Source organism: Ixodes scapularis, unplaced genomic scaffold (assembly GCF_016920785.2).
Source record: "Ixodes scapularis isolate PalLabHiFi unplaced genomic scaffold, ASM1692078v2 PGA_scaffold3__209_contigs__length_174095766, whole genome shotgun sequence".
Taxonomy (NCBI): domain Eukaryota; kingdom Metazoa; phylum Arthropoda; class Arachnida; order Ixodida; family Ixodidae; genus Ixodes; species Ixodes scapularis.
Window position 1 is genome coordinate 19,577,918 of NW_024609868.1, and position 22,901 is coordinate 19,600,818.

General features: G+C 46.2%; 1 protein-coding gene across 2 annotated transcripts in view; it reads right to left on the reverse strand.

Moving 5' to 3' along the window:
• LOC8039418 (choline O-acetyltransferase) overlaps nt 1–22,901 on the reverse strand; it is a 135,806-nt gene that overhangs the window by 7,962 nt on the left and 104,943 nt on the right. For both annotated transcript variants that reach the window (XM_042292327.1, XM_042292328.1), the window contains exons 5-12: nt 19,771–19,824; nt 17,969–18,146; nt 16,897–17,074; nt 10,166–10,380; nt 8,991–9,091; nt 7,466–7,600; nt 4,370–4,492; nt 1,363–1,501 (exon numbers count right to left, since the gene is read on the reverse strand). In XM_042292327.1, coding sequence (XP_042148261.1) covers nt 1,363–1,501; nt 4,370–4,492; nt 7,466–7,600; nt 8,991–9,091; nt 10,166–10,380; nt 16,897–17,074; nt 17,969–18,146; nt 19,771–19,824 — 1,123 coding nt within the window. The remainder of the gene's footprint in view (nt 1–1,362; nt 1,502–4,369; nt 4,493–7,465; nt 7,601–8,990; nt 9,092–10,165; nt 10,381–16,896; nt 17,075–17,968; nt 18,147–19,770; nt 19,825–22,901) is intronic.

The following is a 22,901-nucleotide window of genomic DNA, read 5'->3' on the forward strand; positions in this document are numbered from 1 at the left end:
GCGTTGCATTATGGGAAGTTTCCCATAATGACGTCACGAGGGTTACCCTCGTGAGGGTTATGAGGGTTGCTCTCACGAGGGTTACGACGGTTACCCTCGCGAGGATCACACGGGTTACCCTCAGAAGGGTCACGAGCGTTACCCTCACGAGGGTTGCGAGGATTAGTTTCCCTCAAAAGGGTTACCCTCACGAGGGTCACGAGGGTTACTCTCACGTGGGTCACGAGAGTTACCCTCACGAGAGTTACGAGGGTTATGAGAGTTACCCTCACGAGGGTCACGAGGGTTACTCTCACGAGGGTAACGAGGGTTATCCTGACGAGGGTCACGAGGGTTATCCTCACGAGAGTTATGAGAGTTACCCTCACGAGGGTCACGAGAGTTACTAGGGTTACCCTCACGAGGGTTACTAGGGTTACCCTCACGAGGGTAATGAGGGTTACCCTCACGAGGGTCACAGGGGGTACCCTCGCGAGGGTTTTGAGGGTTTCTCTCAAGAGGGTCACAAGATTTACCTTCGTGACGTCACACGTGACGTCACGTGTGAGGGTAAAATCTTCCCACTATATTTAGCGGAAAATTTTCTCTGCTACATTTAACGGGGAAGGAAGAGCGGCATACCCTCCCCTCCGTACCATCCTTCTTCCTCCTCAAGAGCTGCGCTCTAATTCGGCGTTACAGAAAAATGTAGACGTCTTTAATTTTTTTCTTAATATCATCCTCTTAATTCTTCTCTTTCTCCCTATTTTTTTATTTATTCTTTCGCCCCTTTCCTGTTATTTTTCATCTTTTTTGTATCTCTCCTAGCGGTCCAAGCAGACTTGCGGATACCGTCTATAATAGCATGTCTGTGTCTGGTAAAGCAGACGTCGTCACCCCCCAGTCTCGCTTTCGCATCGCAAAGACTGGTTCCGCGCACCGTGGCATATGAGTATGATGCGGAGCGCAAGTTCGTCTGCTTCTTGCACAGGTGCTGCCAGGATGTCAGAACGCCGAGCTCTTGTTGGATGCTTGGAAGAAATAGTGGGTAGACCTCAAAGCATCCACTGAGGTCTACTCACTATTCTCCCAAATCAAAGCCAATCACAGCTCGGCGTCGTTCTGACGTCACCGCAACTCCTGCAAAAGGAGCAGACGACTTGCTTTCCGCACAGCCACAGACATTGACAGCCTAAGGAACGCGAGGTGCTTCTTAAGAGTGAACAGATGCTGGATGTGCTCACTCTTTTTGATTCGTAGTTTGTTCTTCGGCGCCCGTGTCGACTGATGTCTCAGCCCCATTAGCTGCGTGGTGATCGATGCTCGTGACTCGCCTCACCCTGCGTTCCTTAAGCTGCCAGCGGGTTTATATATAACACTTACCGAAGCCGGCACAGCGTCGCACATGGCCTGGATCCAGGTGAGAGCCTCGGACGTGGCCGCCCTGATGTTGTCCACGCGTCCCAGGTGGAACTTGCGCAGAGAGGCGCTCTCGTACGTCGACACCAGCTTCCGGTGCACCCTGCCGTACCCGGAGAGGAAGCTCCGCGTCACCACAATGACTTCACCGCACGAACACTCAAAGATGGGTGTAGCCCGAAACAACCCAGTCCCGTTTGAACCCGTCCCGTTTTGACCCATTCCCGAGACGACCTTCCCGTTTGAACCCGTCCCGTTTCGACCCATTCCCGAAACGACCTTCCCGTTTGAACCTGTCCCGTTTCAACCCGTTCCCGAAACGCCCTTCATATTTGAACCCGTAGCCAAGACATATTTTACGTTTGAATTCGTCCCGTTTGAACCCGTTGGTATAAAACCCCGCGCATCTCAACCTCTTCACAAAAAGTGGCCATCGTTCTAATCTTGGTTTGCGCAGTTTTTCTGCTTAAGAATATGTCCCGAAATCGTGTTAATGCAATTAATGGAAAGGTGCAAGGGAGCAATTCAGTTATTTTGTGAAATATTTTTGCTTGTAAACGTATTCTTAAAATACGCAATACTTTCAGACAAGCTTCAACGAAATATATTTCTACTTGAACCACTTAAAATGTTTCTTTCAATATGGTCCTCAAAATGTGTAACTACGAAATGGACTATGTACACTGCGCGACGTTACCGCGAACGCGATCTTGGCGATTTTTCGAATGTTACCTCGAAATGGTGTTAGAAGGTACCACATTTTGCCGCTTAGGTTAATGGATCAGATGAGCATTTTCAAATACACTAATAATATTGATGGCAGTCTTCTGATTTTTTTTAGACAAACAGCTAAAACCAACAATCGCTTCTTCGCGCTAACGGTTTCGCGCTCTGTACAATAACAGGGAGCTTTTGTAGAGCGTTTTCAACGTCACGCGACGCTCCTCCGCAACCGCTACGATACCCAGAACTTTACAATCAAGGCCATCGGCGCGCAGGCGCAGTAGCGGCTTCTTTGTCGAGGAGGGTTTATCGAAAGGGGAAACGCGGTCTACTAAAATTCCCTAATAAAGTCTTACAGTAACGCAGGCAAGCACTTTGAGTCAGCAAAAATTAGCGTTGCCTGAGTTTTTATATCGCTGCGCTATTTTTAAGCTACCCAAAGCGCTTGCGTACGTTATTCTAAAACTTCCTTATAGTGAACGGGATATTTTTGAGAGTGATAAATCAGAGAGGCTGACGGGCATATGATCGCGACTTCATTTTCCTACAAGTTCAAACACAGAACCGTTACGTACACAGGCAAAAACCATAAACCACAAAATGCTATCGCCTCGGTTGAAGAAGTCGGGCAGGAAAATCGCGCCATCAGAAAGGCGACACTCCAATTGTGATAGTTCGCGGCGGTCACCTGGCCCGCACGTCACCACCATTTGCAAGCTGCTGCAGCGATATCCTTGTCAAGGCTTCATCCCGTCTGCAGGTCGATGAAGTTGTAAATGTTTGGATGAGCCCTCCCTGACACAGCGTTTATCTTACGGTGCCATGTCTCCGAGGTTGTTTCGGGAGAGGGAGAAGTGATGTGGACAAGAAGAACAGTCACTGGACACTTGAACCTAATCAACTGTTAACGAACAATACAAACGAACCGAACGATGGCCGAAGCGGGAAGGTTGTTCCGGGAAAGGGCGGAATGGGAAGGGATGAAATGGGAAGGTCGTTTTGAGACGGGTCGAAACGGGAAGGTACAGACGGGAAGGTTGTTTTGGGAATGGGTCGAAACGGGAACCACCCCTCAAGGATACTGCGCTCGCGGGGCCGTCCCCATGCTTCACGCGTTTTTCTTCAGAGGGAAATCTAAATTTGTGTATTGCTGTAGTTAATTTATATGTCTTCAGACAGAAAAAAAAATCGCGATACTATAGTCTACAAGGACCGTAAGATCTTCAGTTGAAGCTCCGATTTCAGCACAGCTGTTTTCTACCTTCGATAACACTTTGGCACACGCACGGCCAAGTCACGGTGGGAGGCAACGTGTGTTGGAGCCGAAGCTTCTCCTTCTTCGATGAATACATTTTTTTTTTGTCGAAAATGTTCGTTTAGCAATTATGCCAAGACGCCATTTTCTCGTTCATTGCTAGTCGACAACAATAACTCGAATGTGACGAAAAAGGTGAGTGATTGTTGCAGAACGTCTCCGTCTAGCAGAGAATACAAGCTAAGTAGTGCTCCTATCTGCCAAAGCCCTTAGACCCTGTGAAGTTGACTGAAATATCATTTCCTTCTACATATTTTATTCGCGTCATTCTCTACCCAACCAATTTTTATTTCTAGTTGGTTTTACTATATGTTTTATAGTCCAAAATGCGTCTTCGGCGCACCAGGACGCAAGAAGTGACGCTCCGACGAATGTGAAACGAACAAAATGCGCAGGGAACGCGCGATGACGAGGCAGCCAAGCCCGCATCATCCTGGCTTGGGGTCGGGGGAAACAAAAGCACGCGGGCCCATTTAAAGGGTAAACAAACCCACGATATGCGCAAAGAGCAGACGAACTTTCACGCCGTATAGTTACTATGCAGAGAGCAAGTCGTCTGCTTCTTGCCCACGAGTGGCGGTGACGTCACAACCACGCCGAGCTCTGATTGGCTTTGATTGAAAGGATAGTGGGTAGACCTTAAGGCCAGATGCCTTGAGGTCTATACCCACTATTCTTTTTTTTTTTTTTTCAATCAGCCAATAAGAGCTCGGCGTTTTGGCTTTATCGCAACCCCTATGCAAGAAGCAGACGAACTTGCGCTGCGCGTACTAGCTCAAACTAAAGTCTGAATTATTTATTGGTTTCTGATGCTCCGGTCTCAAATTAAAGTCTTAATTCTGTTTTATTGGTTTTTGACGCTCCGGTGGGAGCACACGCTTCACCCCCCTCATCGGGTCGGCGCGTTTCTTGACGGTATTTTCTACGACTTACTTGTAGTACGTTAGTTGTAGGGCCAGTTGTATGAAGACGTCCGGGCTTATTTTCTGTGCCTTGATGAAGTCTTTGCCGTAGTTTTGAAAGGTGAGGACGTATAGATCCACGTCTTCTGCCAATCTGAGAAGAAGAAATCATTTTTTTATTTTAGATTCCAGCACTATAGATGGGTTACGCACTGCATTCAATGTCGAAGGGACAGTTTTGTTGCTATTCGGCCAGAGATGAGAGCGCGCGATGACACCAAAATGCCGAGCTCTGGTTGGAATGATTAGCAGGGGGCAGACCTAAAGCTAGCCGCCTTTGCCTCCGCTGCACTAGTCAGACACATTCGAACGCGAACGCCGGACGCCGGCATTCCGCATTTTAACGCGTTCGACAAGTGCAACGAAGGCAATGGCAGCTTTTAATTGTCTCCACCGCGTTGTTCGAACGCGTTAAAACGTAGATCGTGGAACGCAGGTATCCGGCGTTCGGCATTCGCAATCGGAAGCGTTCGACGAGTCGAGCAGTGAGCAGACAAAGGCGGCTAGCTTTGTCTGCTCACTGCTAATCCTTCCAACCAGAGCTTGGTGTTCTGACGTCCCTCTCTTCTCCTCCTCTTTCTCAGTTTCTATCCGCATAGTCACCGACAGCTCGAGAAATGCGGGGCATGGTTCCGTGCATCTAGTTATCACTCAGCAGCCAATGAGATTGCGGCATTATCAAATAAGAAGCGTGCACAAAGTAGCCCATGCCCTCCGCGTTCTTTGAACTGACACTGATCAGTGATGCTGGTGCACCACCCGTCGGAAATGTGCGGATCACGTCTCCGACTGACATGACCAACTTTTTGAGACATTCCGTGGAATAAAAAAAAGTTTTCGAGGAAATCTAGAGTTTTTGTTTGATTTGCGTTTTATGATGCCCAGGTAATTACAGTCATCGGAAACATAAACGATATTTTGTCAAGAAAAGCAGAAGTTGATAATTTTGTGAATGTGGCCCAAAACAATCAAAGCAAAAAAAAAAAAAAAAAAAAATGGAGCCGTGGTATAGAAACTATACGCGTCCAAAGATTTAATTACTGCTTACTGGTATTTTACGACCGTCACCTGAAACATTCCCGGGGAACACTGCGGAGTATGTTGTTGTTCCTTTAAAATTCTTATTGTACTGCGTGCGCCGAGGTGTTGGTGTCCAAGAAGGTTGGGGATGCGGGTTTTAGCCCGTTTTAATTTTGAAGCCTCTCTTTCCAAGTGGGGATGTCAACACTGCGTTATGATACAGATCGCTCGGGTTCTGACATTGGAAGAAATTACAATAGTAGGGGAGGGAAGGAGAAAAAAAACTCTAGAATTTGGCGTAAAAGATTTGTCGCGTGAATTATGTTATTTTATTCTTTAACTTGTTCACATGATCACTTTCATCTGGGATTGCATACAATGTGTGGCAAGGTTTAAGTTAGGTTCAGATAATTAAAAATAGCGCAAGCATGAACACAAGGAAAAGTAGAAGACAAAGATAAACACAACGCTGATGGAAAAATGCCCTTGAATATTTTTTTGTTTCACTTCCTTCTACTTTTGTGTCAATCTAGTTTTCTCTGAAAAAAAAAAAAAAGAAAAAAAAAAAGAAAACGACAGTCGTTAGTCAGCACTGTGTTTATCTGTGTCTTACCATTGCCCTTGTCCTCATTTTTGCGTTGTTTTTATTTCGCTGATTATGCACCGACTCGCCCACTTCGCAGCTTAATTGAAGAAGTACTTCGGCGATTTTTTGGAGCTACCCCAACTAATTATATTTTCGGAATCAACCGGCCGTACCCTTTCCAGTATGCTATTCAGTATCGCGAAATTCAGAATATTTCTTGCGAAGTCGGCAAGTTAAAATAATGCCAAAACCAACCTTCCCTGCCTTCCCGTGCCGTGACGTCACAGGAAGGCAGGCTTGCAGGTAGAGCGGACAATGTAAAAATGGACTATGCCAAGCATTTGTTTCGTGCTGCTGCACGGGAGCTGGAGCGAGCGTCCAAAGAACTCGCTTGACACCATGAAACTGCTTGTAATTATTTGAGAAAAAAGTCTACAGACAAAAGAGTGAACCCTTGTTTTCCGCTGACGCCTCTTTTACATTGCCGCTAGTAGAGATTTTCACTTTAAAAAACACGGTAAGGGCCAAAATTTTGAATTCAAAACCTCGGCGAAAAAAAAAAAAATAAAATCCCAATATTTGGGTTACTATTTCACCGATGTTTGTTGGTGTGTTTAGCAAATTTTCCGGCAAATCGGGAACTATGAAGAAAACGCCGGAGTACCCATTTAAGTTAGTTTATCTGGTCAACCGGATAACGTAACAAAAAAAGACCAACCGGTAGGGGCCCTTTGACCTTTCTGCGAACTTCCGACTCTCCTCAGCCAAATTAACGAATTAAAACAAATTCAAATGAAATGAAATCTGGGCAGGGGGCGGGGGCGTATTCACGCAAGAGTCAATCTAGTCCCATATCTCGTGTGTTTATTGTAAGTGTGTTTGTGCAAAAAAGAATTAAATTGAAAGTTGCGCTCGGTCATCCCAGGTTCGATTGTCAATTAACGAAAGTATCTGTAATATTCCGGTATTCTTTCTTTCTTTTGAAAAGAAGTAATGACTACTCAAAATCTAAAAATTGTGGAATCGTTTTCGTGCATTTATGTCCACATTCTTATAAGACTGCAGTGATAAAGTAAAATCTAAATCACTACGGTACCAACCAAAGGTGGCCAATTCAAAATAATCCTTACTGGGAATAGGCCTTATAAAATTTTTTACAGCAGTCAACGCATGGCGCAATGAAAACCAGCATCTGTTCTTTTGTCTGACAGTATCTTTTACTGGATAGAATTTAAGATGAGGGAATATTTCGATGGTCATGTTCCCATGGTGCAGTCATACGGGTAGCAACATTCAACAGGTTGTGTTCAAAAATCAATTTAATAGAAAAAATAAAGGCGCGGCCGCAGTTTATTGGTGTGTCTCAACGTAATACCGCAACAGCCACGTTTTTTTTCTTTTTCAGAAACCCAACTGTTTATTGTTAGACATGTAGGTCCGTGTGTCCAGGAGTACACTCACTTGCCGAGCGACTTGCTGGCCTCCTGGATGGTTCTGAGCATGTCCTCATTCAGGTCCCAGCTGAGCCTCGACACCGGATACAGAGATGTGTCCCCACTCCCCCTTCGGGCTGATGAGCATACCGAATGTTCTTGCCTGAAAAAACACCACAAGATCATGCCGTTTCTGCGGGTCGTCTTCCTTTCTAAGACACTAGCTCGAGCAGGAATACTGGCCCAGAAATGTTTGCTTTAACTTCCCCAAAGAAAAAGAGAAGCACCTCCCGCCTTCTTTCACCTCAGCAGAGGGAACGCTGGAGAGGAGGTGGCCTCCTCTCCAGCGTTCCCTCTGCTGAACCGGAAGGAGGATGAAAGGAGCTTTAACTTTATTCTTAACGTGTCACCAACTATAGACAAGGATCTATTGTTTGTGTATTTTTACGTATATTTTGGTGCAAGATTGGGCAGGGATGAAACTTTGAGGCATCAGTATATGGTGGGGCTAGGGCTTGTAAGGGAGGTGTCACGATTGCGCGGGTGAAAGCGGTTCCGCGATTCAACCCATACACACAATATTATCTGCGAGTCGACAGGAGCACCACACCGTACTGTTCACCTTCATAGGGGCTTTCCAATGGATTCCTAAAGTCAAACCGCATGGTCCGCGCTGCTTCCTCCTAAGTCCTGACCGCACCTTACGATGCATACACAAATCGACGTTTCAAAATGCCGCGGCTTACACCATGACTCCTTTCTGGATACCTCAATTAGTCGCGGGCTCAACTAGCCTGCCTTTGTTTGCTACCGACAAAGAATGAACGCCGTCCTGCCTCTCAACATTTTTAGATACAAGCGCTTCCGACTCTTGGCGCAGGTAACGAATTTCGTTGAAATCCTCGCATACGGTCTTCGTCGCTGGGGCTACTTTTCAGTGAAGTTTCTAGCGTTCTGTGATCCTCGGTTAATTTATGCACTGCGAATTAACCCCTAAAAGTTCTCTTGTTGGCGCTCTTAGGGGACTGCTAATTGCTCGGTTACAGCTTTATACAAAGGACACTTTTATTTATGAGGTTATTTATAATTTTCCAGTGCGTAAGCATTATTTTATTTATCTATTTATTGATTGTTTATATCACTTCTATATATCACGAGCGGTAATATGCATCCCCGAATAAAAAAATGTAAATAAGTTGTTGAAGCGATATCAGAATTGCCACGGGCCTTGAAACCCCCCCCCCCCCCCCCCCAAAAAAAAGAAAAAAAAAAGAAAAAAAAAAAAACGTACATGCATTTGAATTTTCGAGATGCTGACTGTCCAAAAACAAAACCAAGCAAAAAAAAAAAAAAAAAAAGCTAAGATTTGCCGCAGCGAATGCTACAAGCACGAGCTCCTTGCTCAAGGACGCAAGGACACGCATTTGGTGTGTAAACTTTTGCGCAGCAAGATATTGATCGCGTAACACACGCAAAAAACCAAGGTTGCGTAGGTTGCGATTGAGTTTGTGTCTACCCGAGTCCGTAGTGATATGCGCAGCCTGTGTACTCACACGAAGTCGAGGAATTCCTCGCAGAACCTGAGGACCGTGACGCCGTCGGAGCCCGAATGCTCGATAATGAGACCGTTGACTCCGTCTCGGCTGACGACTATCTGGCAAGCACAGAGAAAGGGACAGTGAGACGACATCATCGCTCCTGATGTCCCTTGATTCTAAGCGCCGATGTCAGAGAGCGCACATTCTCTTTCGTAACTACAAACATTAATAAAACAAATGATCCGTGTTTGGCACACGCTTTGGATTCTCACCAAGATCACAATCTCGCGCCGGTTGGGCTTTAGTCGCTACACCTGTTACGCGCTGGAATATTTTGTTCGTAAACTCATTATTCCACCTTGCCACTGATTACAAACTTCTTGCAAGTGAACTTTGACAAGCGAACAAAACATGGCGTAAACGCAGGAGCACTTCAGATGACGTCGCTTATAGCTCCTGTTCTGCGGAGAAGCATTGAAGGAGACGGCTGTTTTGCACCCCGTTTTACCTTACGTCGGGCCACAGCGGATGTTACGAGTCAATCCCAGCCAATCCAGCTCTATGAACGTGGCACGTGACTACACTTTCCGCTCATCACGACGCCTCCTCTCGAAGGTCGGGGGAACTCATACGAACTTGGATTGGCTCCGATAGCTCGAAGAATCCGCTACGGCCGGACGTAAGGTAAACCAAACTATTATGCACTGTAAGAAGAAAAAAAAGAAAAAAACCGCACAGACAGATGAGGGTTGCGTGACAGTGACACTCTTCCGGTAAAATGCCCCTCAGTGGCTACTTATCTTAGGTTGCAGGGGATGTTGAAACATTCTATAGTCTGTTGCAACATTCGAAAAGCCTGTCAGGCTTTGCCCACAAACAAAAACGATCCGGTGAATTGTCGATGTCCCGAGGATCATCGGGCGTTGCGTGGAACTACATGCACTCTTGTGGGCTTCCATATTGAACAAGTGCGCTTACGGAGACTTCTTCCGACACGCCAAAAGAAAAATAGTGTGTGTTCATAGTTTCATACCAAGTGGTTCCATGGCACGCTATATGTATCTCTGGGAGAATTTGGTGGCGGGTCCTCTACTTCTGCTCTCTTCTTTTGCGACAGACCGTGGTTGTTGTTGCTTTCGCGTTTCGGCGCGCTGTATAGAAGTGAGCGAGGAGGAGACATCTATACTCGCCTGCATGAACTTGTCGTACCAGCGGTTTGCGGCATTCCCTTCGCCCGGGGTGTTGCTCTCGCCGTGCAGCAGGTGCGCCGCCTGGGCGGCCCAGTCCAGGGTGAAGGACTCGCGCCGGATCGTGGCGTAGTGGCGCCGCAGGTTGAGCGGCCTGTCCAGGCACACCACCAGCAGGCACGTCTCCAGGGACTGCAGCGAGCACTGGTTCACGTTGCCTACGCATGTCAATAAAAAAAAAAAAAAAAAAAAAAAAAAACAACACGGGGTTGATTATGCGTTCTGCTTTAAGGCAGGGTAGTTGTCTAATGCCGCAGTAACACAGCTCTTACATAATAGAAAAAGGCGCGGAGTTCGCAAGCGACAGCGTTAAAGAGCTCGTGTTGCAGAAAAGCCGATGTCGGTGGCGTGACGCAAAAATCCAGGACATGACCTCGCGCGGGAATTTCAAACAACGCTCACGTGAAACGTGACGTCACGCGTGGAATGAAAGTTATTAAAAAAACATGAGATGTAATGCGAATTAAAAGTCGCCGCATGCTTCAAATCATTTCACTTTAGAAGGTAATTAATTTGCCCCCAAAAAGATTGTAGAAATTTTGGCGGGATTCGAACCCGCAAATTGAATCAAATTTTTTGAGTAATGTTCAATTCAATTTAGTTTATTATTAATTGGAAAAAATGTGTTGATAGGAATAGCATTTTTAAATGAAGCTGTATGTGACTAAAGGACTGCACAACTGTGCAATAAAATTTAAAATTAAAATAACGGTATCAGTAACAAAAAAAATTTGAACTGGAAGAAGAATTGATGCCAGTACACGGACAAATGGGAAAAACAAAAGTAAATGTGCCATTTGTGTATTTTCGTGATTCGTAATAAATTGTCTCTTCCTGCGATTGTTAGGTGATTGATCAGCTAACACGGCTTGGTGTATGATTATGTATAGTATCACGTTCCTGGGCGAGCCTTTTCGCCCCTTTTTTGTCCGTCTTCAAACTCAGTGGCTCCATTTATTGAGTAGCCCAGGCACACTACCGATTCGTGTATATTTCCAAATTACTTTACTCATCGCTCTTTTATTACAAAAGTGAATTAAGTCTGACAGTGCTATAAGTGGCCATTTCGCGAAGATTGCGTGTACATTTGATTTCGAAAATACACCCGCCGTCTAGTTCAGAACCGGAAGTAGTGGTGGGGTTTATTTGCACACTAGCGCCACCACGTTTCAACTCACGCGAGAAAGAGCGAATGCAAAGCACGCTTCATTGAGACATTAAGTAATCGTCGTCCCTTTTTTATTGCTTGGTCTATATCTGAACGTGTACTGCACTTATGATGAAGGCACGTATCAGTCGGCGTGTAATTCTGTTGAACACGACAAATAGCCCTAAATTAGCATCGACTGGCGATATATAGAACTTGGTTCAGTCTGTGTGAGTCGTTAGGCATATCAACAAGCGACCACAACGTACGCAATGCCGTGCTCTAGGGAAATCAACAATACGCTTGTTTGTTTGCTGGCTTATGAATAGATGCGCCGATAAACTGAATAAACAAGTATCGCGATATATTCAGGGACTATTTAACGTATTCAGTGATTATTTAGTTTTCTTTTTTTTTGTAGATAACAATAGGGTGCGTAAAAAAGATGCACCAGGAGTGTTGGGTATCGTTAACGCAAAGCAGGCGAGAGAGCAAGTCGTCTACTTCTTGGGCAGGAGTTTCGTTGACGTCAGGACGACGCCGAGCTAGCTGTGATGGGTTTTGAGTAACAGAATAGTGGGTGGGCCTCAATGCTAGATGCGTTGAGGTCTACTCATTATTTTTTTCAATCGGCCAATAAGAGCTCGACTTTCTGACATCATCGCAACCTCTGTGCAACAAGCATCCGAAATTGCACTCCGGATTGATTAACCGGAAAGCCCACGCAACTTGTTCTTGTAACATTAATAAGAACAGCGTTAAATCACTGAAAAAATATTTTTTTAACATTCTGAAAAAATATATTAGAATTCTTTTTTTCATGATGTAGAAAACCTGAGACTGTGGTAAAAGCAGGGAAACTTGGTCGAAGAAGAAAGACAGGAGAAAAGAACGTCTCAAAAGACGTTCTTTTCCCCTGTATTTCTTCTTCAACCAAGTTTCCCTGCTTTTACCACAATCTCTGGTTTTCTACATCATGATCAACATCCACCAGCTCGCCTGCGCACTCACTGTTTTTTGATTGAATTTTTTTTATTCTTCAATAATCTGATACAGGATAGACCCGCGTTCAAAAATCTGCCTGCGCTTCTGCTTTTCATACAGAATGATTCGGCTCGAAAAAGTAATCTGCGCAGGCGACAATGAGCGTGACTTTTTTTTACCTAATTGGCCGTGCGCAAATGGCGTTTCGAGTAAACCTTTTTTTTTTCTTAAGTTGTTGTTGCTTGGACGATCTTCGAAAATCACAGTTATCGGTCCAGTGTCGTGGGAAGGTATTTTACTTTCCAGTGGTGATCGCTCAAGCGAAAAATGGCGACTCACTTTGCTGTGGACGAATGCATGGCGTCTAATATTCCGCAAAAGAAAACTACTGCGGATGCTCGGAGCGCGTTCCACAGCCGAGTCGCCAAAAATGGCTAGATGCCATCTTTGTCGACTCGGCTGTTGTGTCACCCAAGCGAAACATGCCGAGTCACTGCTGCGGCGTCCAAGGACTTTTATATACGCCAAGACACGGCATGACGTCATGCTCGCCCGAAAAAAGAGCTCAATCCCAGGATCAGGGTATCGGAACAAAACGAAAACCAAAAACGAAAAACGAAAAAAAACTATATTTTTTGGCGGAACGGAAACGTAATCGAAACGTTATTTATTATTTTGTTCCGGAGTGAAACCGAAAAATTTTCTTATCGGTTTTCGGTTCAAGGGAAAATATCAGGTATTTCAGTAATTCGTTTCACGCAGCGAAGAGACTGCCGTTGGTTTCTACCATAATTAAAGAGAAGACAAGCATCGCCCCCGCGTCTAAACTCCGGGCGAACAAGCATAGCAAAAACAAAGACAAAAAATACAACGAGGAACAAAAAACATGACGCAAGGCGCCATTGCTTCCCACCAATGAAAGCGCGGTGACGCGACGCCTCCACACGCTCGCTATGCTCTCCTTGGCTCTTGCGCCCCCTCCCTCCATGCTTTCTTCGGACGACACAGACAGACAACAGATCACGGCAAGCGCGGGAAGTTTGTGACCCGGCGTTGTAGAAGTCCATCTTGTTTTTCTACGGATACGGCGGTCTGAGACTCTGTTGCAAAAGTGTACTTCTTCATCCCTATGGGCCTTAAGGGCCTTTTCGGCGCTAAAATTTATTTTATCGGACCAGAGGTCCTGCCTTTCACCGAGCACACTTGATGACGCGCTGCTTCTGAGATCATGCTCGGTGCCTTGATCATGATCTCAGTCTCAAGGCAATGAACATGATCTCAGAAGCAATGTCGTTTCCGCGGATTCCTCTGGAGCGCCTGAATTATCTATTTTTGTGTAAAAATAAACGTTACGTTCCTTTTAATTTTTGTTGGGATTTCTTTTTTTTTTTTTTTTTCGTATAGAAAGAAACCGTTACGAACCGTTACGGAGCATTATTTTTTTCGTTCCGGAGCGGAAACGGAACGGAACTTTTTTGTATGGAACGAAAATGAAAACGGAACGAAAAACATTTCGTTCCAACACCCTGCCCAGGATGCCGTGCGTACGGACACTGCCCTCTTCGTCTGCTCGCCGCCGTTCGGTCGTCTAAGTTAGGCTTAGGCTGTGTCTGCTCCGTTTTTGTGGTCTGCTTCGTCTGCCCGCTGTTGAGGCTGGCTTTCAATACGATCGGCGCACCAAAAGAAGTTTCGGTGCGGACGCGCAGTCACAACAACGATGGAAGGCTGTAGTGATGACTCGACAGTTTCCACTCGCATGCCCCGTGCCGACACGTACAGGGTGTCACAAAAGAAAATTTTACACGGACTTTTTACCTCAAAAATAAACTAGGCATTGCCGAACGCTCATTCTCCGCCCAAAGCTAGCCCTAGAGGTCACAACCAGATGCCAAAGTTTCAGACTGATCCGATAACTTAATCAAGAGTTATAAGTGATTTTCTGAAAATTTCAATGGGAAAATGGAGCCTCTTTTTGCCCGTTTTCGGTTTCTGGTGCCATAGAGCCCCATGTGTTTGAAAACTCCGTCGGCCGCCATTTTCCCATTGAAATTTTCAGAAAATCACTTGTAACTTTTGATTAAGTTATCGGATCGGGCTGAAACTTTGATATCTGGTTGTGACCTCTAGGGCTAGCTTTGGGCGGAAAATGAGCTTTCGGCGATGCGTAGTTTATTTTTCCGGTAAAAAAGACCGTGTAAACTTTCTTTTGTGACACCCTGTACTTCCATCCTTCGAGTACGCAAGCTCTTAGTTACCTTGAGTTTGTTGAAAGTGATACTAAAACACTTGGGTTCCGAACTCTGGTGCTCCTTCCCCGCGAGGTAAAGTTAACGAACAAGTGCTGGGAACGGAGCATCTGCGGTCTTTTAAATCCGGTGCCATTATCAGAGTTCGTGCGTACGGCGTCGGATAAGCTCGTTTTCCAAAGCCGCGCTATGACGACTCGCTTTAGACGACGCTTCCGGCGCACTGTCTAGAGAATCCGCCACACGCCGACCTCCTACTGGCCAGGCAAGGGCAGGGCTCCGAATCTTACCTATTCGACGCCGATTCAGTGGACGCCGCCACTTGAATGTATGAGGCAAACAGCCGGGTTACCACGACAATGGACCTTTTCCACATACCGACGGCACCAGGCGGTGACTGCACGAACTAAAAATTGAGGAAGTGACCTACCTGCGCTCCTAATCGATAATGGGAGCTGCGCTACCAGTTTCTTCGCTCTATGAGCTGCAACGCGACTTTAAGGAGGGGAAAGAAAAACACGACCCAAACGCCATGTTTTTCTTTCCGTCCACTTTCTTTTTTTGTGTAACACAATTATATATATATGTTGCAATTGCGTGTTCTACTCGCTGATCAACAGCCTCCTTCCGAATTTCCTCGATTTTTAGTACCGACTTCCACCGCTTGGCATCGGGCGCTCGCGCGTGCGCAGAACGCTTCTCGGAAAAGGTCCATTATATACGGAGCGTAAGTTCGTCTGCTCCTTTTGCAGGGTTTGTGGTGATGTCAGGAAGAAACCGAGCTCTGGTTGGCTCCGATAGAAGGATAGTGGGAAGACCTCAAAGCAAGGTGCCTTGAGGTCTAGTTATTATCATTCGATCAGAACCAATCAGAGCTCGGCGTTCTGTTGAGAATTAAGCAGACGAACTTGCGCTCCGCATAGCAACGCGGTTTTTCCCCACATATTTACATAGCGGAGACAGTTAACTGAGTCTCCTTTTGGTCGAGAAACTGAGAGGACATTTCGTGGCCACGCCTACTTTTCTTACACATCGCTCCATATATGGAGAATACGGACGCCCCATCTAGCCCGATATAACCTCCTTGGCGACGTCTGACATTCAACGGAAGAGAACTACTACGCATCGGAACGTGTTTCACGGTCCGGTACACTAAGGTAGAAGCGCACAGAAGGCGATTGTTGCAACGGTCGCACGGATATCTTGTTTAGAGTGTAGTATTGAACCAAGACGCGGCTAACGGACAGGCCCGCATTTGCCCCCACGATCTGTGGGCACCCGGAGTGAGCAGGAACTAGATTCGCATGAGGTAGAACGTCCGCGCATGCGCAGTGCCAACAGCAGCCCCACCGCTATGGCGTGACGTCAGAGGGTTAGTTTGGCGCACACAGACGCACTACATCTCGAAGTATTAGGGAGTTCAATTGTCATTAAAAAGAGCGTCTGATGCCACGGCGTCGTCATTACTGCGATAAAAACTCTCTTCGACCGGCTTGAAAGGTCCTAGGTCCTCATTAGACCCCGCCTAATTAGTCGTACAAGACGCGGAGGAGCGGTCGTGTGCAGCGTCCGCGGGTGCAGATGCGCGTTCCCCAAGGGCTGCTGTTCGAGATTAATTATGCTCTGTCGGGATTTGTCTGTGGGCGCCGTCACGCTGCATACTAATGATTCCCCACTAATCCTCCCCCCTCCCCCCTTTTTCTTTAAATCTCTGGTTCTGAGTAGTCTTTAAAAACATAATTCTACTGCGCTTTTTTTTCTTTTGTCAGTGGCTACAAACCTTTCCGGAGCTTACCACCTGACCGAAAACTTCCGAGTCATTGGGCTAGGGACGAATGCATGGCGTCTCTTACTCCACGGAAGAGGGCTATGCGCAAGCTCAGAAGGCACTCCACAACCCAGTTGACAAAGGTCTCAACGCGTACAAGGTGATCATTAAAAATGTCTATAGTTGACAACGTTTTAGACTGCGTTTCGGTTGAACTGCAACAGCAGGAGTCTGACGCACCCATGAGCGTGGTAGTAGGCCCGTGGTAGTCGACAACTGCAGTAAATAGAAATCGTGTGTACTTTTGTGGACAACATGAGCTGGAACAGTCCTTCATGCTCCTTCACCAGCTTTTGAGAGAGCTGTGCTCGAAACTAGCGATGGAATCCAAGATTGAGGTCCCGTATACAGCTGCGAAAGGCCGAGCCGGTTGATTCAGCTCAAAATGTCAAAAAAAAAAAAAAAAAAAAAACCCTAAATTGATAAAACAAAAAACAAAAAGAAGACAAAAGTATAAAACGCTTCTTACTCCGAGAGAGCTTGAGATAGAGGTTGGACCAGGTTCTTCTGTTTTCCGTTGTGAGGATCCCGACGGGCGGCTGTCTTTCCGAAGGGTCCTTGGCTCGCCGCTTGATGCTCAGGAGCTGCTCGACGATGGCTTCCGTGTCCAGTTCTTCTTTGTCCAGTGGCAGTTTTAGCCGGAAGAACTGCGCGTCAGAAAACGCTGAAACTTCAGTGGAAGGTAACCCTGGTTTTGTATGCAGGACGAGAAGGTTCGAGCCTGATACGTTGCCTGAATCACAAGTTAGAGCGATTTCCTGAATTGAAGTTAGGGCCGCGGTTTTCGTCGGTCGCAAATGTAATCCGGCTATTTCAGACCGCGACTCGCAATTGAGCGTGAGGCTGGTGTCCTAGAGAAGCCGCCATAATGCGGAACCTGCAGGTAGCGTCATTAATGAGCTGTGGTATTAATACCTTGTCCTATGCCATGTCTAGGTCTACTATAGACAAATGACGATTGTATCTCGCCCATATTTTTAAGAAATAGCTTCTAACATTTGCTTCGAGTAACGTATAAGGCTCAAAAGTTCTCATTAGATATTCACCGCTAGTTTTCCGAACACCACAACACTACCCTTATCACTGTTTTCTTTTTATACACACAGCCCCAGCACCCCTCTAGGCTGAGTCCCCTCTCAAATATTCGTAGCGTTCTCTTTGGATCAACAATCCTGGATAAACCCCAGCTCCTATTTTAGCTGCTATAGCAGCTAAAAAAAAAAAGCTCCTGCTTCTACTTTTCCGCACAACACTCGGAGAGCCAATCACCGCAACTTACGGAGGCAGCTCAGCGAATGACGATGCCAAAACGTATGCTTAAACCAAAAAAAAACAAAAAAAAACGCAGTCTGAGTTGTGACATTAAGTAATGCAAGCGTGACGTTTTGCATTGTTTAATGTCACAACTCAGACTGCGTTTTTCGGTCTAAACATATGTTTCGGCATCATCATTCGCTGAGCTGCCTCTGTAAGTAGCGGTGATTGGATCTCAGAGTGTTGTGCGGGAAAGTAGAGACACGGTCTTCTATTTAGAGTGGTACCTGGTCTCGGCAGACGACGATGACGTGGTCTTGCTGTTGCATGGCCGTGTCCAGTAGGAGGTCGTCCTTGTTCGGGCCCGGCCTTCGGTAGGCCGGGAAGAAGTGTCGGTACGTCTGCATGCACAGGGGCTGCTGCCCGCCGCCTCGGCTGCGACTCACGTCCGGCCGTAAGGTTCCGCTGGGAAGACGCGCACGCGTTGCAGTGTTCCGAATAATGCCCCAGTGCCACGGCCACACCGATCATACGCCATACAAAAGACACGGCGTTCGCTGCAGGCATGATGACAGAGGCATGTTCGAATCATATTTGCTTCATATATATGAACGTTTCAAAAGTGTCTACGTGACAGGACTATCATACAAGGAAACGCCTCACACTATAGTATAGTGTTTGCTTGTTTTCCTCAATGGAAAAGGATGTCGAAGACATCTGAAGGCCTCTTTGAGTACTTAATGGGTGTTTAGATAATCCATCTCAGATCACACAGCCAGAGAAGGGACTTGTTATCTAAGAGCTGCGTTCCAAAAACTTCTAAACAAGCGTTTTTTTTTAAAGTCTATAAGTCTATTTGTGTGTTAGAAAAGAGGTATCAAATATAAACAAACTGTGAGATCTGGACTGCCGTCGTGATCCCACAGCCGAGTGAAAGTTGTGAATATTTTTTCTTGCAGCAGAGCGCAGTTGAAAGGCAGCCAAAGTTGCTGGCGTGCGTCCGTGGACAGTGATCGATGGTCAATCAAAAGCTCCACATAGTATATATGCGAGCATATTGTTCACTTCTTCAAAGTTAACTGCAGAACGTTGTTCCTAAGTACAATTCCGGTGTTTTAAGAACCCGATTGGGATTTAAAGTATGAGATGGTGAAAGACGAATTGAGAAATTAGTTTCGGGCCTATGCATAGCATCCTCGGATTCAGGCAGATACGATGGGCCTAGATCCACTAAATGTGCTGCGCTAAGAGTATCGGCACTCAGTTCCCCGACATTGTTGTGGGCGCCGCCATTTTGGTACTTGTGCAGAGCAGATGCAACTGCCGATCGCCATGATTCAAAAGTGCGACTTCTTCAGCATTAGATTCGCTGTTAGGAAGCTCATGTGAGATTGATTTTCTCTATCGCGAACTGTTTAAACGTTTGTTGAGGACGGGAAAACGTTTTCTGTGATTTTAGGTAAACCTTCAGATAACTGGCAACCATGACTTTAAGCCACAATAGGGCCAAGTGTCGTTACTCTGAAGCGTAGCTTATTTAGTGGTACTAGATGGGCCCTTTTTCAAGACCCTATCAGGCAACCTTTGTGGTCGCCATTTTCAGGGGCAAGAAGCGTGTGATTGGAACCGAGTCCTCGACGATCGCTGACGTAGCACTCGTGCTAGATACGTGCTCAGCCGAGCTCACGCCGAATGGTGACGGAACCGTCGGGTCCAATGCATGCTCAGAGTACGTGATGATATTATGGCGGACTCGTATAATTCTAGTAGTGGCTACTAGATGGCGCGCCGTTTCAAAAGGGCGTATTGCTGACGCTTGAAAGAACAACCAAAATCTAAAAGCAAAAAAAGAAAAAAAGGCTACACTGAAAGTACGCAGAAATTAAGGCAATATAAAACTACGGTTTTTGTGGGTCGATGCATGCTTCTAAGTATAACGCGACAAATCGATGAACGCCAAATCGACGAACCATACAAGAAAGCAAACCAGAAAGAGAGAGAGAGAGAAAAAGAAAAGCTTCCGAGCTAATCAATACCACTCAGAGCGGCTGGGAAAACAAAGGAAAGATGGAGAGGGAAGAAGACTCACTTGTCGATCTTTCGTTTGAAAAGCACCGCGAATTCAATGAAGCGTGCCGCAAACCTGGAAGAAAAGGGGACGATCGGAACAGGAATATGAATGACAAGTAAGCCACGGGCCGTTTTATTATACAGATTTCTCAACCAGTGCGGAACGGAAGTACATCTGCTTCTTGCACATTGGATGCGATGATGTCAGAATGCCGAGCTCTTATTGGCTGATTGAACAAAAAAAATAGTTTGTAGACCTTGAGGCATCTAGCATTTAGCATTAAGGTCTACCCACTCTCATTTCAATCAAAGCCAATCATTACTCGGCGTCGCTTTGACGTCACCGGAAGTCGTGCGCCAGAAGCAGACGACTTGGGCTATGTTCCAAATCTTACCCGAGTAACCTGTTTCCTACGTCAGCGGGTAATACCACGTGACATCGCGAGTAAAAGATCCGCTACTCGGTTTTGGAACGGCCGGGATAATCACCTGGATACTACGCGGTATGGCTTCGTCTTGGGCTACGATGAAAAGAAAATACAACAGTGATGGCAGAAAATAGCAGACGATCCTTTCGATGATGGAGAAAGCACTCGAAGGGACGATAATATTAATGACGTCGCGGTGTTTTCTGAGGTGGATCCACCAGCTCCTTTTGAGAAAATTACTTACTCCTTCCAGTTACACATCAAAAATTTGTTTTTATTACTCAATGCGATCGCTGTAGTTCTAGTCCAGGTGCCCTAAACAAATATATTTCACGGATTGTAATTTGCACCGATTACGTTTTGCAGAAATTGCTTCCATACGGTGTAGGGGTACAGCGCAGGGGGCTTTTGAACAGTGATATGTTAGTTACGTTCGCTTTGACGCGAATGTGATTACAAAATCACAAAGAGGAGGGAGAGGGGGAGTGGTGGTTGACTGATCATACACATAAAATTTCTGAGGCCTTCACTGCTTTACAAGTGTTATCATCTCATTACACACATTCTGGGGGAAACAAAAATACTATCTCGTTATTTACTGCGTTCGAACATTTTCAGCGTTGAACGTGGGAATACGGCATTCCCTCCTACGCCGAGGACGAGGATGCCGAGAAGCTCCTGTTTACGCTCGCACTCTGATAATAACAAGTATATTTTCCCGGGGAAGGTGCACGGTCTGGATGTAATACAGCCAATTCCTGCGTTGAAAACTGCAAATCGCAATTACCACACATAAATCGGTGCACCTCATTCTTTGTCATTTCGAACGTCCGCCACCAAAGCCAATGAACCAAGCGAGCTTTGACGGCTGTCGGCGCAGAAAGCAGACGACGAACGGATCACGTGGAGGCTAGCATGAGTAATTACTCCGGGGTAAACAACCTGCTTCTGAAACGCGAGTTCTGAAGTCATCGAGTTAGCTCAAAAAAGTAATGAAACAACACGGTACGAAACCTTTACTCCGGGGTGCGGATCGAGTAAATTTTGGAACACAGCCTTGCTCTCCACATAGTCACGGACTGTCTCAGAAATGCGGTACGTGGCCTATATTTCAATCTTATTGTCTGCGGAGCGATGGATGGATGGGTGGAGGAATGCATGAGGTTGAACCCTTTGAATCAGGCGGTGGCTTGCGCCACCTAGCCAGTTTTTTCCCCTGGCATTTATTTAACATAGAGTTATATATCTAAAGAACGATCAAGGGTGGATCGGTCCCGAGTGAGCTAGCGCACACCAGCTCGGAGCACGTGAAGCGAAGGCTCACGCTGCAGAACTCAGGGATTTCTGGGTTCAATCTCAGCCCTGTCCGTTTCGATCTGGATGAGCATCGTACCGGCGTGCGGTCGTGTTTCGCTACTGCGTGTTGCACGTTAAAGACCTCAGGCTAGCGGTTGTACTGCACTGGCTAAACTTCTCATCTACAGCTACAGACAAGCCACCTAAGTTCTAGGCTGTATAAACATGCACACACCTCAATCGTTTTTAGAGAACGATCATGAGGTCTGCTCGATTTGGCCAGAATGTTCTGAGCTAGTTCAGTCCGAGTTCAGAAGAATGCAGGGGCCCTATGTTGCGCTTTTCGGACTCCGGCGGCCACTAGGGAGAGGAAAGTGACGTCAACAACGCAGCAGGCACAGATTGAATGTTGATTGGTGAGAGTCGCTGATGACGAATTTCCACAGAAGAAAACGAAGCTCACGTTCTGCGTTTGCTGCGTTGTTGACGTCACTTCCCTCTTTATAGACGCCGTGGGAGTCCAAAAAGCGCAATATAGGGCGCCAGGAGTCGTTCAGCGACGGCGGAAATCCAGTACAGACACCGCGTTAGGGCTGGCACTGTGATCAAATTCCGGAGTGGAATCGCAGAGTGTCGTCTGCATCTGTTAGCTTCCGTTTCTCCAGGCCACGGTGTACAGTGCATTTCTTTATTCCCGGTTTGGTATGATTATTGACACAATGAATGTTTGTCCATAGGAACATTTTCATCACGAAATGCGATCCTTCTGCCCTTTTAACGGTTCTCCTCCGCTTTCTATCTTTGAAACAACCATTTTTGTCCTACCGCGTACGCCACGATAGGATTTGCATTTATTTGGAAATAGTAGATTAATTCCAAGTGTCTCCAGTTTTGCAAGTATCTGATAGGTTCGCAGCATTATGATGATTTAGCGTCGGGATTTAATGGCGCTAGTGGTTTTTGAAGACGAAGGCCGGACGAGAGCGTCGCCTTGGCTAAAACAGTTATCGTTATTCTGTTTGACCTTAGGTTGAAGCATTATTCGGCCTCTGAAGAAATATACACCTGAAACTGCAAACCATAGCCAATTCCAAACATTTTTTCCCCAGTTCCCATTTGTGAGCGGCCACATATATCATCGGACAAAGCATGCCATATATTATGTGCAGCAACGTGGACACGCGACGCGAGTGCCAATGCACTAAATCACAGACGTCTGCAATGTACCGGAGCAATTGACCGTAGTCGTCAATCCAAGACATGTTAAAGGCGGGACATTACGAGTGTAATTCTTCCCCCGAGTTTTTTTAAAAAGAGTAAGAACATTGTAAATATTCACGTAGCATAAAAAAGAAACAATTACAGACCGATCTCACTATGCGTTTGGCGCATGCGTGAAGCCGCCACAACTTTAGTTCACAGGAGG